This window comes from Lissotriton vulgaris, unplaced genomic scaffold (assembly GCF_964263255.1).
Source record: "Lissotriton vulgaris unplaced genomic scaffold, aLisVul1.2 SCAFFOLD_2192, whole genome shotgun sequence".
Classification (NCBI taxonomy): Eukaryota; Metazoa; Chordata; class Amphibia; order Caudata; family Salamandridae; genus Lissotriton; species Lissotriton vulgaris.
This window is the reverse complement of record NW_028253192.1, coordinates 1-14,968: the sequence shown is the minus strand read 5'-3', so window position 1 is coordinate 14,968 and position 14,968 is coordinate 1. Positions and strand designations below refer to the sequence as shown.

Here is a 14,968-nt window from a genome sequence, read left to right as displayed (position 1 = left end):
CATTGTTCAGCATTTCCAGAGAGGAGTACATTGAATGTGTTTATATATGTATATATACATATATGTAGAGCTACATATATATGATCTTTTTTGCGGGGTCCCACACATGGACGGGAATATTCATTTGCTTATGACTATTGATGAGGATCCACTGGAAGAGAATGCTCGTTTAACATCTACTGTGTGTAGAGCTTGTTCTGCCACTGAATCCGATTGAGGAAAGAACACAGGCAACTTAACAGATTGATTCACATGCAAAGCAGATACACTTTGGGTAGGATTTTGGGATTAGTGCGAAGGACCACTTTGTTTTGGTGGACTTGACAAAATGTTCCTCTATGGTTAGTTGCATTTCACATTTGTGCATTGGCTCAAATGGTGGGCCCATTAGTCTGGTAAGGACAATGTTAAGATTCCACACTGAAGCAGGTGGAAGTCTTGGTGGAATAACTCTTGAGACCTTCCATAAAAGCCTTGATAACAGGTACTCTGAAAAGGGACAGGTGCTGTCAGTTTTGAAGGTATGCAGCTATCGCAGTGAGATGTAAGCGTATGGATGTGAAAGCTAATGCGGACTTCTGCAAATGTAGTAAGTAACAAATATTTTGAATGGAAGCATCTAGTGGATTGATATGGTTGTTATAACAAACCACATCCATTTAGCTGTGTAGCAAGCCCTTATTGTAGGCCTTCTAGGCTCTTTAATGATATCCATACAGTCTGGTGGAAGGCTCAGGTAGCCAAACTCTCTGATTTCATGTGCCAGATCGCTAGGCTGAGATCTTTGGGATCTGGTGTCTTATCTCTCCATGGCTCTGCGTGTGGAGACTGGGTGTGAGATGTAGTTTTTGATGAGCAACTTCTGAGAGCTCCAGCAGGGTAGTGTACCAAGACGGAAAAGTGTAGGCAAATATCCCTGACCAGTTCATCCGAAGTGCATTGCCTTTGGACAATGGGTGTGTTTTGCAAACAGATCTATTGTTGGAAAGCCCCACGATCGAAAGAATGCAAGGAGAACTTGAGGGTGAAGTTTCCAAGAATCTGTTGTCTCTGCCTGCTGAGAAGATCAGCGATCTGAATGTTCACTCTTGCGAGATGTCCTGCCAGGAGATACATTCTGTGATGTATGGCCCACCTCCAAATGGCTTGTGCAAGACGTGACAGCTGGAGGGAGTGTGTCCCCCTTTGTTTCTGTAAGTATTACATGGCTGTCATGTTGCCAGTGTGTATCAGGACAGTTTTGCCTGCAAGATGAGTTCGGAAGGCTTTGAGTGCTAGAAATACTGCCAAACAGCTCTAAATGATTTATGTGAAGTTGTTTTTGACTCAGCAACCCTTGAATGGTGTGAGTGTGGAAATGAGCTCGCCAACCAGTGAGCAACGTGTTCGCTGTTAGCACTGTCTGTAGAACTGGGTCAATAAAAGGCCACCCTTTGGATAGGTTTGGTGGATTCCACCACTGCAGAGAGCAATCGGTGTAGCCTACCAACACTAGATCTGACAATTGACCCCGAGACCGATTCCACCGACGTGCTAGGCATTCCTGAAGGGTACGCATTTGAAGTCTATCATGATGCGAGATGCCATCATTTCCATTAGTTGCATATACACTTGAGTTGGTAATGACAGGTTGGCCTGAAACTGTGAAATTAGAGCCTGCATATTGCCAATTCTGGCTGCATTGGGACAGGCTAGATCTTTTTCAGTATTGAGAGTGGGTCCCAAATAGGTTTGTGTGCTGGAGGGTTAGAGATGGGACTTCAACATCTTACAGTAAATCCCAGATCGTGCAGTAATGCACAAGTTACTTACCTTCGGTAACGATATATCTGTAAGAAACAGTAGTTAGTATTAGATTCCTTACCTTAGAATATCCCCAGGCGTCAGACTGGATCCGGAAACTTTTGGGTAGCAGTACCCTTGCGCGTTGGTAGGCGTCGTCTGCGGCTCCGCGTCAGTCGTCGTTGGCGCCGGGATGACGTCGCCGGAGTACTTAGACGTCGTCCTCGTGTGCGGACGTCAGTTCTTATACACAGCTTTTCCGTGCCTGAAACGCAGAGCAATGATAAAAACCAACACTGGTGCCATGAAACTAGGGCACTGAAAGGAGATGACCTTAACCCTAGATATCGGTTCGCAGAACGGGGAGGATGGGTGGGGCGGTAAGGAATCTAATACTAACTACTGTTTCTTACAGATATATCATTACCGAAGGTAAGTAACTTGTGCATCTGAAAGAAACAGGTTAGTATTAGATTCCTTACTTTAGAATAGATACCCCAGCAATACCAACCCCGGTGGTATTGCCACAAATTTGTTCCACCTGCAGGCATATAACGACTTCGTGGAGGGACGCCTGGCTGACAGAATAACATTGCAGACCTCAGGAAGCAAGTCAAATAGCCTCAACTATCGGCGCTCAATCTCCACGTATGGAGGTGGAGACTGGACAGGTTCGGGTGAAGGACCGCCCCCTGCTGCTGCGACAGAAGGTCCTCCTGAAGAGGCAGACGTATCGGGGGATCGAGAGACATGCTGAGTAGCTCGGGATACCAATACCTTCGTGCCCAGTCTGGAGCCACAAGGATGATTTGGGCCCGGTCGCGCTTGATCTTCTTCAGCACTCTAGGCAGAAGTGGTATAGGCGGAAAGGCGTATAACAGACGGCAATTCCACTTGCGACGAAAAGCGAGTGCCGCCTTGGAAATTCCAACACGCAGCACTGATGACATTGCGCGTTCTCTTCGGTGGTGAATAGATCTAACCAAGGCTCTCCCCACTGCAGAAAGAGACCTTGTGCCACGTTCGAGTTCAGACACCATTCGTGATCCATCATGCACTGGCGGCTGAGTTCGTCCGTCCTGGCGTTCAGTGAAACTGCCAGTTGTCGAACCACCAGGGTTACGCCCTGATGTTCCAGCCACTGCCAGAGGCGCAGAGCCTCCTGGCAGAGGGTTCAGGACCCCACCCCGCCCTGTTTGTTGAAGTACCACATGGAGGTGGTGTTGTCCGTGAACACCTGCACTACTCTCCCCCCGGACAGAGGGGAGGAATGCCTTCAATGCAAGACGAATCGCCTGCAGCTCCAGAAGGTTGATATGGAGCCGGGACTCCGCCGGAGACCAGAGGCCTCTGATCTCCACCTCTCCCATGAGGCCCCCCCCAACCTTGGAGGGACGCGTCCGTCACAACTACATGCTCCGGTTGGGGTAGGGATCTGCCACTGACCCAATCGCGGTCCGTGAGCCACCACGGCAACTGTCTCGCAGTGCCCTCCACGATCAGGACATAGTCGGACAGGTTGCCCTGATGCTGGGCCCACTGAAACTTCAGGTCCCACTGTAGAGCACGCATCCGCCACCGGGCGTGATGCACCAGAAGGATGCAAGAGGCCATCAGCCCCAGAAGCCGCAGCGTCAACCTGACCAGGGATAAAGGCTGAAAGATCGGAATCGGAGCCTGAATATCCTGAACCCCCTGTTAAGGAGGATAAACCCGAAACCGCGCCGAGTGGAGAACCGCTCCGATGAAGAGGAGCTTCTGAGAGGGACACAGGTGTGACTTCGGCACATTGATGGAGAAACCCAGCAGGTGCAGGAGGTCGGCCGTAGTCTAGAGGTGGCTGTCTACTTTCAGGGATGAGCCTGCCTTCAACAACCAGTCGTCGAGGTAGGGGAAGACTGAAACCCCTAACCTGCGCAGATGAGCTGCGACCACCGCCATCACTTTCGTGAACAGCCGTGGGGCGCTGGTATGGCCGAAGGGGAGCACAGTAAACTGAAAGTGCTCATGGCCTACCGTGAACCGCAGGTAACGCCGGTGGGCCGGCAGGACGGGGATATCGAAATAAGCGTCCTGCAAGTACAACGCTACCATCCAGTCTCCCGGGTCCAGGGGAGCTAAGACCTGAGCCAGTGTCAGCATCTTGAACTTCTCCTTTCGGAGGAAGCCGTTGACGTTCCGCAGGTCCAAGATAGGGCGTAGGCCCCCCTTGCCCTTTTTGGGAACCAGAAAGTAGTGGGAGTAACAACCAGACCCTACTTCTGGCCCAGGAACGCGCTAGATGGCCCCCTTGGCCAAGAGGGCCGTAACTTCCTCTTGCAGAAGATTCAAGTAATCCCCCGACATGCTGTGGTATTGCGGTGGCATGGCTGGAGGGGTCGCCTCAAAGGGGAGCGAGTAGCCCCTTCGGACGATTTGCAGCACCCACCTGTCCGATGTGACAGTGCGCCAGTGGAGGAGGTGATGGCGAACCCTGCCCCCCACTGGCGACACATGGGCCTGAAAGCTCGGACTAGGAGGGTTTTGAGGCGGATGCTGCAGGGGTAGGTGTGGACTGACCTCGCTGTTGTCCCCGCCAATGCGGTTACGACATTCGCCACCGCGCTGGATGTTAGTCTGCGGGCCTTGGCTGGCAGGACGTGTGAGGGCGCCCCTTCCTTGGCCACGAAAGGAGCGAAAGTCAGCAGTTTGCTGGCGCGGGGCCGAGAGGCCCAAAGACTTGGCCGTAGCCCTGGAGTCCTTAAAGCGCTCAAGCGCACTGTCTGCCTTGTCGCCAAAGAGGCGACTGCCATCAAACGGCATGTCCATAAGGGTGTTTTGAACATCAGCCGAAAAGTTGGCGGACCTCAGCCAGGCGTGGCGACGAATCGCCACGGTCGTGGCCATCGCTCTGCCCAGCGAGTCTGTGGTATCCAGCCCAAACCGGATGGAATACCGAGCCGCATCTCGACCCTCAAGGGCTTGGGTGAGTTTAGTCCGGACCTCCTCCGGACATTGTGGCAGCACGTCCGCAACTGTGTCCCACAGAGAGTGGGTGTAACGGCCCAAGAGGCACACGGTGTTGACTGACCGCAACCCCAAACTAAGTGAGGAGAACCTCTTTTTACCATACTGTTCGTACCACTTGGATTCCCGATCGGGGGGAGCTGTCTGGAATGCGGTCTGGGAGTTACAGGCCTGGATGACCAGGCTCTTGGGGTGGGGTGGGTGGACAGGAAGCAAGGGTCACCCGGAGCAGGGAAGTGGCGCCTGGCCACGTTCCTATCTGCAGGCAGACCTGTAGCGGGCTTGGACCAAGTGCCCAGAAGAATGTCCGAAAAGGCCTCATTAAACGGCAGCAGAGGCTCAGCCGAGCTTGCCGGCGGTTTAAGGACCTCAGTGAGGAGGTTGGTTCTTACAGCCACGACGGGGAGCTTAAGGCCCAAGGCCAAGGCCGGGGCAGCCCGCGTCAGCACCACACTATAGGCAGCCCCTCCTCCGTAGCCACGGTAGGAGGGGAGACAAAACCAGTGTCTGGCAAAGTGTCCAGACCACTGGCCTTCCTTAGCTCACCTGCCCAGTCCTGAGAAGACTGGCACTCACGTGCCGGAGGGTCCTCGGACCCCTCCCAATCCTCCTCGCCACCCATCTCCTGATACTCGGGGTCAAAGGATGAGGCCGGATCGTAGAAGTAAAAATCTACTAACGGCGTCGAATACGGCACCGGGCCGAATCGAGGGTAGGACTGGGGACGACGTCGTCCTGGAATGGCGCCGGTGGAGACACTCTTGGGGCCGGGGCCGGCGCCGGCGAGGTCGTAAGGTCAGCCGGCGACGACCCGGATCCAGCGGGGCCCTGCGGCGTTTGGTCCGAAGTTGCCGACGGCGCCGGGGCCAAAGCACCTGGCCAGCTTAGGGACCCAGTCGGGGCCGCTTGGTCCAAAGGTGCTGCGGAACCCAACAGATGAGTGAACGACCTCGTGGCCACGAGGAAGGCCTCTATCTCCTCCGGCGTCGCGTTCTGCCCAGGGCCCGGCGGGAATGGAGCAGATCTCGAAGCCGCGTGGGTGATGTTGCTCGAACCCCCGGCCGCGTCGCGCAAGCGTCGGGGGGAGTCAGAAGAGCGATGACGCCTCTTCGACTTCTTGTGCCTCTTACCTGCAGACTTCGAGCCAGAGGACTGATGACGACCCTCGGAACTGTGGTGACTCCGGCCCGTGACCGGTCCCTCGACCTCATTCCAGACGGGACCTGGAGCGGCACGGGGCTGACTTCCGGAGCTCGAGTCGCTTGCGGGACCGCTCTAGTCTAGCTTTGGACGTCAGGGCCCGACAGTCTAAGCAGGACTTGTCGTCGTGGTTGGGGCCCAGACAGTGAGGGCACCGGTGATGGAGGTTGGTAACTGACATCAGTCGGTTGCAATCGACGCAGGGTTTGAACCCGGGCATCCCTACTGGCACCGTCAGAGTCGAGTGACTTCGAAAGATGATCAAAAAAGTTAGTCAAAGATTGACTAAGGATACTACTTTTTCCGGATCAGCGCTTGCTGGTGCGGAAAAAAGAAGAATTGAGCGTGCGAGGGCGGCGTCTAAGTACTCCAGAGACGTCATCCTGGCGCCAACGACGGACGTGGAGCCGCAGATAACGCCTACCAACGCGCAAGGGTACTGCTACGCAAAGGTTTTCGGATCCAATCCGACGCCTGGGGATATTCTAAGGTACGGAATCTAATTCCAACCGGTTTCTTTCAGATTGCCATGTTATTTGAGTGTGTTGGAGACATTTTGAGTAAGAGCTGGCTTTGATGAGCCAGTCGTCCAAGTATGGGAAAACATGAATCTGTGGTCTTCGCCGGTGCGCAGCGACTCCTGCCAGGCACTAGTCAATACTCTGGGAGCAGTGGTGACTCCGAATGGAAGCACTTTGAACTGGTAGTGCTTTCCCACTACCACAGACCTGAGATATTTGCGAAGAGCCCGATGTATTGGGATATGAGGGAGTATGCGTCCTTTAAGTCTAGAGTAGGCAGAAAGTCGCCTTGCTGTAGTAGTAGGAACACTTGTTGAAGTGTCACCATGTGAAAGTGTTCTGAATGAATGGCAGGATTTAATTCTCTGAGGTCCAGTATAGGCCTGAGAGAGAGACGTCCTTTTTGGGTATTAGAAAGTATAGGGAGTACACGCCGGATCCTTGATATTGTAAAGGGACTGGCTCTGTAGCTCCTGTTTGAGGAAGTGTAGATGCTCTGGTGATATTTTGTGTGAACATGGAGGAATGTTTGGGGGATTGTTGGTAAGCTCCAGGCAATAACCCGATTGGATAATTCCCAGGACCCATCGGTCTAAAGTTATTGTATGCCAGATGGAAAGGAATTGAGAGAGATGTTCCCCGACAGGTGTGGAAGGATCGGGGAAAGAGGAGGGAAGTCACAGTTTATTTGTTGAGGGTGAGGTACAGGGTGTGGACCTTTAACCCCTTCAATTGCCTCTATATCTGCCTCGAAAGTAACCTCTTGAAGAGAGTGACTGACTGTTGCCTATATATGATGTTGAGGTATTGTCTGTAGATATGTTTTTGGAGCCCCACTCCCCGGTAGAAAGAGCAACGAAAGGAACCCCGATCGGATGGGGACTGCAGGGCTCCCATTGACTTTGCAACATTAGTGTCCTTCTTCATCTTATCTAATGAAGTGTCTACTACAGGACCAAAGAGAAGCTCTTTATCAAAAGGTAGATTTAAGATAGAAGCCTGGACTTCAGGTGTAAACCCTGAAATTCTATGCCTACGTATCAAGACACTGGTGTTTTGATTTACGCTGTTAATAAATGTGATGTCATTTCAACCTTGCGTCCCTGCATATATTGCGTATCTAGTCTACCGTGGACTTATTCCTTGTTTTCCTGACTAATGCTCATTTAAATATTAGTAGCCTAGGGTAGCCCAGGACCCTAGTGGTCTCTATTGTACAATTGTTCCTTTTATAACATAGATTTCCCCTGGTCAGAATACTGGGGTTCCACGGTTCTAGAGAATATAAGCCTACCCTTAAGCATAGGCAGTGTATGAGTGGATCTCTGGGAAGAACTCAATCTTTCAAAGAGAAAAGCCTCCTCAAGTGACTTATGAAGCTGAACTCCATGATATTCAGCAGCTCTATTTATTAACTCTATGTAGCCTACATTATCAGGTGGAGCGGGTTTTGTAGGGTATAAATCTGGATCATTATCCGTGTTAGGATCTGTATTATAATCGTCCCATGGATCGGGACCAATGTCTACCCCATCCCCGTCATCCTGGTTGTCAGGTGATTGTGGTGGTGGTGAATTTGTAGGTGTTATTAACAAAGTTGGGGTAGGTGGGGAAGAAGGTGATAGAGGAGGAAGAAAGGTGTTCATCCCAAACGGTTTCCTCTTAAGAGGGATATGGTAAGTGTCCTCTGTTTCTGGTTTGCGTTTGAATGGCAATTTTGCATGAATATGTCCAGTTTTGGGATTGATAATCAGTACCTTTTGTTTCGGGTCCGTGTTTGAAGGCGGGTCTTCAAAACAATGCTCCTTTGATGGAGTCGGAGTGTTTTTTTGTTTTAGTGCTAATATTTTCAGTGCGGGTGTTTTCGGCGTGGAAGTGTTCCGATCAAAGACATTTTTGGTTTCTGGGGCGAAGCGATTTTCAACATAATGTTCTTTGGTTTCGGTGCCAATGGTTTGGGCTCGGTGCCCGAATGGGGCCGACTAGGCTCAAGCCGTAGGGCTCTAATATCTGTTTAGGTCCGGGCCAGAAAACGAGCGTTGGAATCCTGTTCTCGGTGTCAACTTTGGCCTGAAGGCAGAGGCGGGACTGGAGCCTTTTTCTAAGGCAGAGGTAGAGTCTAAGGCAAGGGAGTATTGCTACTCATGATACGCTGACCCTGCAAACTTCCTTTCCATGTCTGAGACTGCTTCAGACAGGGAGATGTGCTAGTCCTCTTCTTCGGCTCCTTGCACATTGTCGGCGTCTTGTTCGGAATCTTCTCGGAAGAGGACCGGGATTGAGACGCTATGTTGATGCTGCATTTCTTGACGTCGAGCCAGACGATCACAGAGCATCTTCTTGGATCAGAAGGACATACATGCGTCGCAGTCTTGTTCGTTGTGCTTCGAGAGAGACACAAGTTGCACACTTCGTGCGAGTCGATGCGCAGGTACTTGACGTGGCAAAGACAACAGAATTTAAATGGGGTCCATTCTATCGACTGCGAGCTGGCCTAACGGCCTTATACGAAGTTTCCGATCAAAAGAGATTTTTCTGAATTATACCATACCTCGGAGAATGGGAAACGCAATTGAATAACAATACCGCCAAGGGTAAGTGGATTGCGCGGCGAAGGAAACCAGAGAAACGGTGTCGACCAGGAGCACAGCAATACACGCCCGAATCCGATGGGGGAAAAAAACAATCTAACAATGGAGTTGATGCCCATGCGCACTATCACCGAAAGGTGGAGTCAAATACCTTGTGACTGGAAGGACTTTTTAGAAGGAAAACAAAGTGCAAACATCCGGACCCAACACTAGATGGCAGGAGTATGCAAAGCCTGTGATCTACAGCTCACATGCCTCGAACATATAGTTTTTTAGGAGAATGTGAAACAGTAAGGAACAGATTATAGACAGAACAGTGACACATTCAAATATCGATAACACTGTAATGCAGTAAAGCTAAATCATCTGATAGCTAGACCTGAAAACCCTTGCCATGCTCATCAACATTCTCTGCATTCATGCACTAAAGGGCCTGGAAATGTCCAGAGAAAATGTCTTCGTCATTCATCTATTATCTAGTGTAATAATCACACTTTCTGAAATGCCAGTACACTCACAGGTCAGAGGCCCAAATGCATCTAATTCTCATTTCAAGGCTTACTTCAGAACCTGACAATTTCATTTCTATTGACCAATGCATAGAAAGAATTTAAATATTGCAATTACAGTTGCATATTATTTCCATTACCTTCAAAAACTTCAGGGGCCATCCAAGCAGCACTTCCTTTGTTATTGGTCATGTGAGTCTGGATATCACAGGCTGTACCAAAATCACAGATCTTCAGCACTGTCCCTCCAGCAACCAAAAGCAAGCTGTGAAAAAAATACATCTGATGAGAATAACAATGACTTGAGTAGAATGCTATGCAAAAAACACCAATACTATAAAGGTATTACAAATGTAAGAGATTTTCAAGTTCTATTAGATAGGCAGATTAAACTGCAAAAAGTGCAAGGAGGAAATGTGCAGAATCAGCAAGGTCTGTGGCAAATCAGCAGCAATTGATACATTTTCATACTGAATGTAGAAAACTCATGAAGTGCGTGTTTGTGCTTGGTTCTTCCAGTATTACCAATACGGATTATCCTCTACTGTGTCAAGATCCAAAAAACGTAGCTACGCATCAGTAACTGTTAAGATGGAATTGCTGATTTTGAATCATGATCAATTAAATATAAATGAAGCACTTGCTTTAACACGTCTGATTCAGTGAGTATAAACAAAGGTTACACTGCTACTAGAGGGGTGACAGTGAGGGCAGGGGAGAGGGTGAGAGATAAACTCTAATGCTAGGAAGGGCTTTCTTGCTTACTTACATGGGCATGATGAAGAGACTGAAGGGAAGTGGCAACTGCCAGGTAGGTTGCACAGAATACTGAAACTAGGAGTGGTACTAACCCAGTAGGGAATATGTAGGGATCAAGGAATGATATTGTGCTCTCATAGAAAGTTAATACTCTGGATACGTGCTTCCTTACTGGTCCTTAAGTAGCGATCATTGTGTACGCATAAAAACAAATTCGGACACAATGCATATGTTTTGTGGTGAATAAATTGTTCAAGGCATCAAGGCAGGATATGGCCAATGGTTTGGGGAGTTTGGGCTGATTTTGATGTAATTTGGGTAAACAGTTGTAGTGGCAACACATTTATACAAATCACACATACACGTTTATGCCTGTATGTAGCATTCACATAAAGCAAATTAATACCTACTTAGGCGGCTTGAGGTCCCTGTGGATTAAAGCCTTTGGTTTCATGCTGTGAAGATACTGCACTCCTTGTGAGCATTGTAAACACCAGCTCATTGCATGGGCAGCATTGTACTGTGGCAATGGCTCAGCGCCATGCAGAACTGCAAAACAAAGATACAAGCTAAAACAAATCCACTTAAAACATAAAACAAAAATAGTGTATTATCCCCATCCTTTGCCTAAAGGATCAGTTAACCAGCATACAATCCAGGTCATGCAGAGTCAGGCCTTACAGAAAATCTGTATTCACTAAGGTTGATAGTAGCACTAAAATAGCTTCTAAGCTCGCATTTTAGATTTATAAAACATTTCATTGAGAAAAATACTGATTATTTTTTTACAGTTTCTCTCGTCTTTAATATGGTTTAGCAAACCATAAGGGGATTTAGAGTATTTAAGATTTATACCAGAGGCATAAAATGGACAGAAGAATAAGCGGACACCATATATATTATGGGGACACTAAGTGAAGGCATCTCTTGTATTTGTAAGCAAGCACATTTTGCACTCATTAATGGGAGGATAAATGGGAGGACAAATAAATAAACATTTTTTTTAAATCTAAATTTGTTTTTGGGACAGTTTTTATCACCTCTGACACAAACTTTATTGAACTCAAGTTCAACAAATGCAGCAAATTGTCCACATCCACGCCAGATTTACCAGATAACCACTGGCAAGATAAACGAGTGCCACTTAGATCCATTATTCATACAACTCCTTATAAGAAAGTGCCATATCTTGCATGGTATGCCCCCACTTTTTGCTGAATTGCTGATGTGCTTTGACTGAGTGTGCCCTGGGCTCCTGACAATCAGGTGCACAGGGCCTGTGTTTCTTCCCTAAAACTGTGTTGAAACTAAAACCCAATGGGCATCTCTGGCTACAGGTCAGCCCCTGGTAAATGGTACCCTAGGTAGCCAGGGCATTGTGACAACAGAAGACCTCTAAGGGCTGCAGCACTTATTGTGCCACCCTTATGGGCCCTGCACCTTGACACCCACACACTTCGTTTGCAGGCTGAGTGTCCTGGTGCAGGACTAAATAAAGAGTCGACATGGCACACATCCTTGTGTGCCATACCCACAAGCCCACTGCCCTCCCATACATCAGTCATCCCTCTCGCTGGGTGCCCTATGCCAGTGGTGTGGCACAGGTGCATGAGCCCTGTGCACTTACAGTACCCAGTTCCTTTCCTGGGCACTGAAAGTATATGGTGCTGGGAGGTTGTCATTATGAACTCCACAGCACCATAATGGCTACACTGAAGACTGAGAAGTTTGATATCAAACTTCTCAGCACATTAATCCCACACTGATACCAGTGTGAGATTTAATGTAAAATGCACTACAGAGAGCATCTTAGAGATGCCCCCTGAAACCTAACCTACAATCCACGTCTTGTCTGAGAGGCTGCCACATAGCAGACATGTTGCTGGACCACTGGGTAGAGAGCATTCCGCTCCCCTGGGCCTGCAACAATGCACGTACTGGGCGAGGTGCTAGGTCTCCTCCCCCAGGATGGGTAGTGTAAGCTTCAAAGGCATGCCGCCTTTGTGAGCCTCTCCAGGCCACTTGCTGTACTCAGCAACTGGCCCCCACCGGTTTTGACCCCCATTCTGGTGGGAAGACAGGCGGGAAACTCTAAATGAGGAAAGGGGGTGTGCCAGCCTCTTCCAACCCCACCCCTCAGGTGGGCGAGGCGAGGTGAAGCACAACTCCGGGCTCTGCCCATCTTGAGGATTGGGAGCCCTACCCAATCAGAGATAGGCTCCTGCCCCCCTTCCACAGGAGAGGAGCAGGATAGGGGGTGTACTCAACCAGGACAGGGACCCATTGGTCCCTGCCCTTACCCTACCTGTATCACCCCTGAATTTAGTATTTAGGTGCACCCTGAACCTTCCTTCCTCAGATCCAGATTCCAAAAACAAGAAAGAAGACCAAGAAGAAGAAGACCTGCTGTGCAGCTGCTAACAAGAGGACCACATCAACTGACTTGGCCCTAGCCCTACCGGTCTGTTGATCCTTGAACCTGCTCCTGCTGGACCCCGGCGTCTCCTGCGGACAGCAACCTCGAAATCCCCAGAGGACCTGCCTGTCTAGACCATCTAAACAGACTGTGACTACCATAAGAAGTGGTTCTGCTCCAACAGCAACACCCATGGTGCCAACCAGGAACCGCGATTCCAGCACACTGCACCCGCCGAGCCCGGCCTGTGCCTGAGTGGATAAAGACCCTGAGGACGTCCCCCCGGCGATTGTGACCTTAAATCCAGTGCCTAAGGACCCTCCTCGACGACCCAGACGACCCCTGCAGCCTCAGAACAAGGGACCCCTCCAACGCGACCAGCCGAGGGTAAGATTTCCTGACATCAAAAGACACCCATGCACCCGGTGCCCCACGGCCCTCTGAGCCCAACTCCTGGGTGCCTACCTATCCTCCAAGATCCCAACTTACCCCTTGAAGTGTTGGTCCTCCTGAAGAATCTCAGTCTCCGAGCCTGCAGCCTTTGTTCATCTTCCAAGTTTTCCATTGGATAACATCGAGCACCCACCAGCTCAAAAGCACCCTGCACCTAGCCGCCTGAGTGCTCCTGGGAGTGCAACCTACTTTCCCCTTTGCCCCGAGCAAGTGACCAGGAGCCCAGCTCCCACAGCAGCGTGGCCTGCTTGCCAGCAGCCACCAACCAAAAGCCCCCTGCCGCTCATAGTCTAAGATTGGGCCTAACTACCTCTGCACCCGGCTGCCCCTGTACCGCTGAGGGTATACCTACCTGACCCTGGGAGACCGCTGAGTTTATGCCCAGAACCTTAACTCTGCCAGTCGAGTACTTACCCAGAAGCCGATAACTCCATAGGGTAACATTGACTGGATTCACTTGAAAATTCTTCTATGTGTGGAGCTTGAAACATTTAAATATTCATCTAAAAATCAGCTGAAAAAAGGAATTCAAATTTACTCACCTGTAATCAGGAGAGAACCCAGGGCTGAATCTTTTAGCCCAGCACTGACCCTGAAAAGTAGTTTTAACCGTACTTAACAGTAACTTGAATTTCCTTCCATAGGAATCCATTGTATGGTTTTCACCAGAAAACTTTGTGTGGATTTTCAAAAACTACAAATATTCCTTAAAAATTGCCTGTATGACAAACGCATTCTTTTAATTGTTGAAAGGAGATACACCAGTGCAGGATCCAGGATCCAACACTGAGTAAGAAAAAGTAACGAGAACATTACTTACCTGCTAAGTGAATTTCCTCCCATAGGATAACATTGGTGACTCTATGTGAAAAAGTTTCTAAGTGTCAACTTTTAAAATACGATAATATTCCTTAAAATTCACTACTGTAACCAAAACGCTTTTACTTAACTGTTTACAGGAAATGTTCCAGGACTGAATCTAGGATCCTGTCCTGTGGTTAGAAAAGTAATCTACAAAGTAACTAATTGCATTTAACAAGAAATTCCCATTGAGCTCAATGTTGCATTGTATTTGAAATGGTGTTGCCTATTGCAACAATTGTAACTATTGTAATCAAAAAGTCTATTGCCTATTTGAAAAGTATTTAAATAAAGTAACTCATCCTGAGAAAGTATATTTTTATACCTTGTTGGTTCTAAAAATTAAACAACTATATATTTTGATACAAAACAATTGGCCTGGAGTTCAGTTCTTGAGTGAGTGAGACCATTTGCTGACTGAGTGTGCACAACAAATGCTTTACACTGTCCTCTTATACTGCCTTACTGCTCGACCAAGCTACCACTTTAGAGAGTAAGATTATATCTAACTTTAGCCTCTGCCAAACCTCTGGGGAGTGTGGACTCTGTACACACTGTATCTTAACTTGGTCCGGTATATACAGCACCACTTTCTTACATTGGTGGATCAGCGGTGAGATACAAAGTTGCATTTGTTGGACTACTTGGTTACCATCTGATCACTCAACAGAACTCTTAAATTGCCTTTAGAATTCTGATTTTCCTAATATTCTCTAAAATACTAAAAGTCTTGTAAGTGTCTTGCTTAAGTCCCATTAGAATTTTAAAGAAATAAAAGTTACTGTAGTCAAGGGTAGAGGGTTAGAACTGTCAGGTTAGAATGTCTCAACAGACCCCAGCTATTAGTGAAGATAATATGCAGGACCTGGT

General features: G+C 48.7%; 1 protein-coding gene across 7 annotated transcripts in view; it reads right to left on the bottom strand.

Annotated features, from left to right (window-relative positions):
• Window positions 1–10,912, bottom strand: part of LOC147661126 (mitogen-activated protein kinase kinase kinase 7-like) — a 193,124-nt gene extending 182,212 nt beyond the window's left edge. For 6 of the 7 annotated variants that reach the window (XM_086951306.1, XM_086951307.1, XM_086951304.1 and 3 more), the window contains exons 1-2: window positions 10,779–10,912; window positions 9,750–9,874 (exon numbers count right to left, since the gene is read on the bottom strand). In XM_086951306.1, the coding sequence (XP_086807432.1) occupies window positions 9,750–9,874; window positions 10,779–10,870 (217 nt within the window). In that variant the 5' untranslated portion in view covers window positions 10,871–10,912. Of the gene's footprint in view, window positions 1–9,749; window positions 9,875–10,774 lie in introns of all 7 variants that reach the window. The other variant, XM_086951310.1, reaches the window with a different exon arrangement.
• Between the last annotated feature and the right edge of the window lie 4,056 nt (window positions 10,913–14,968).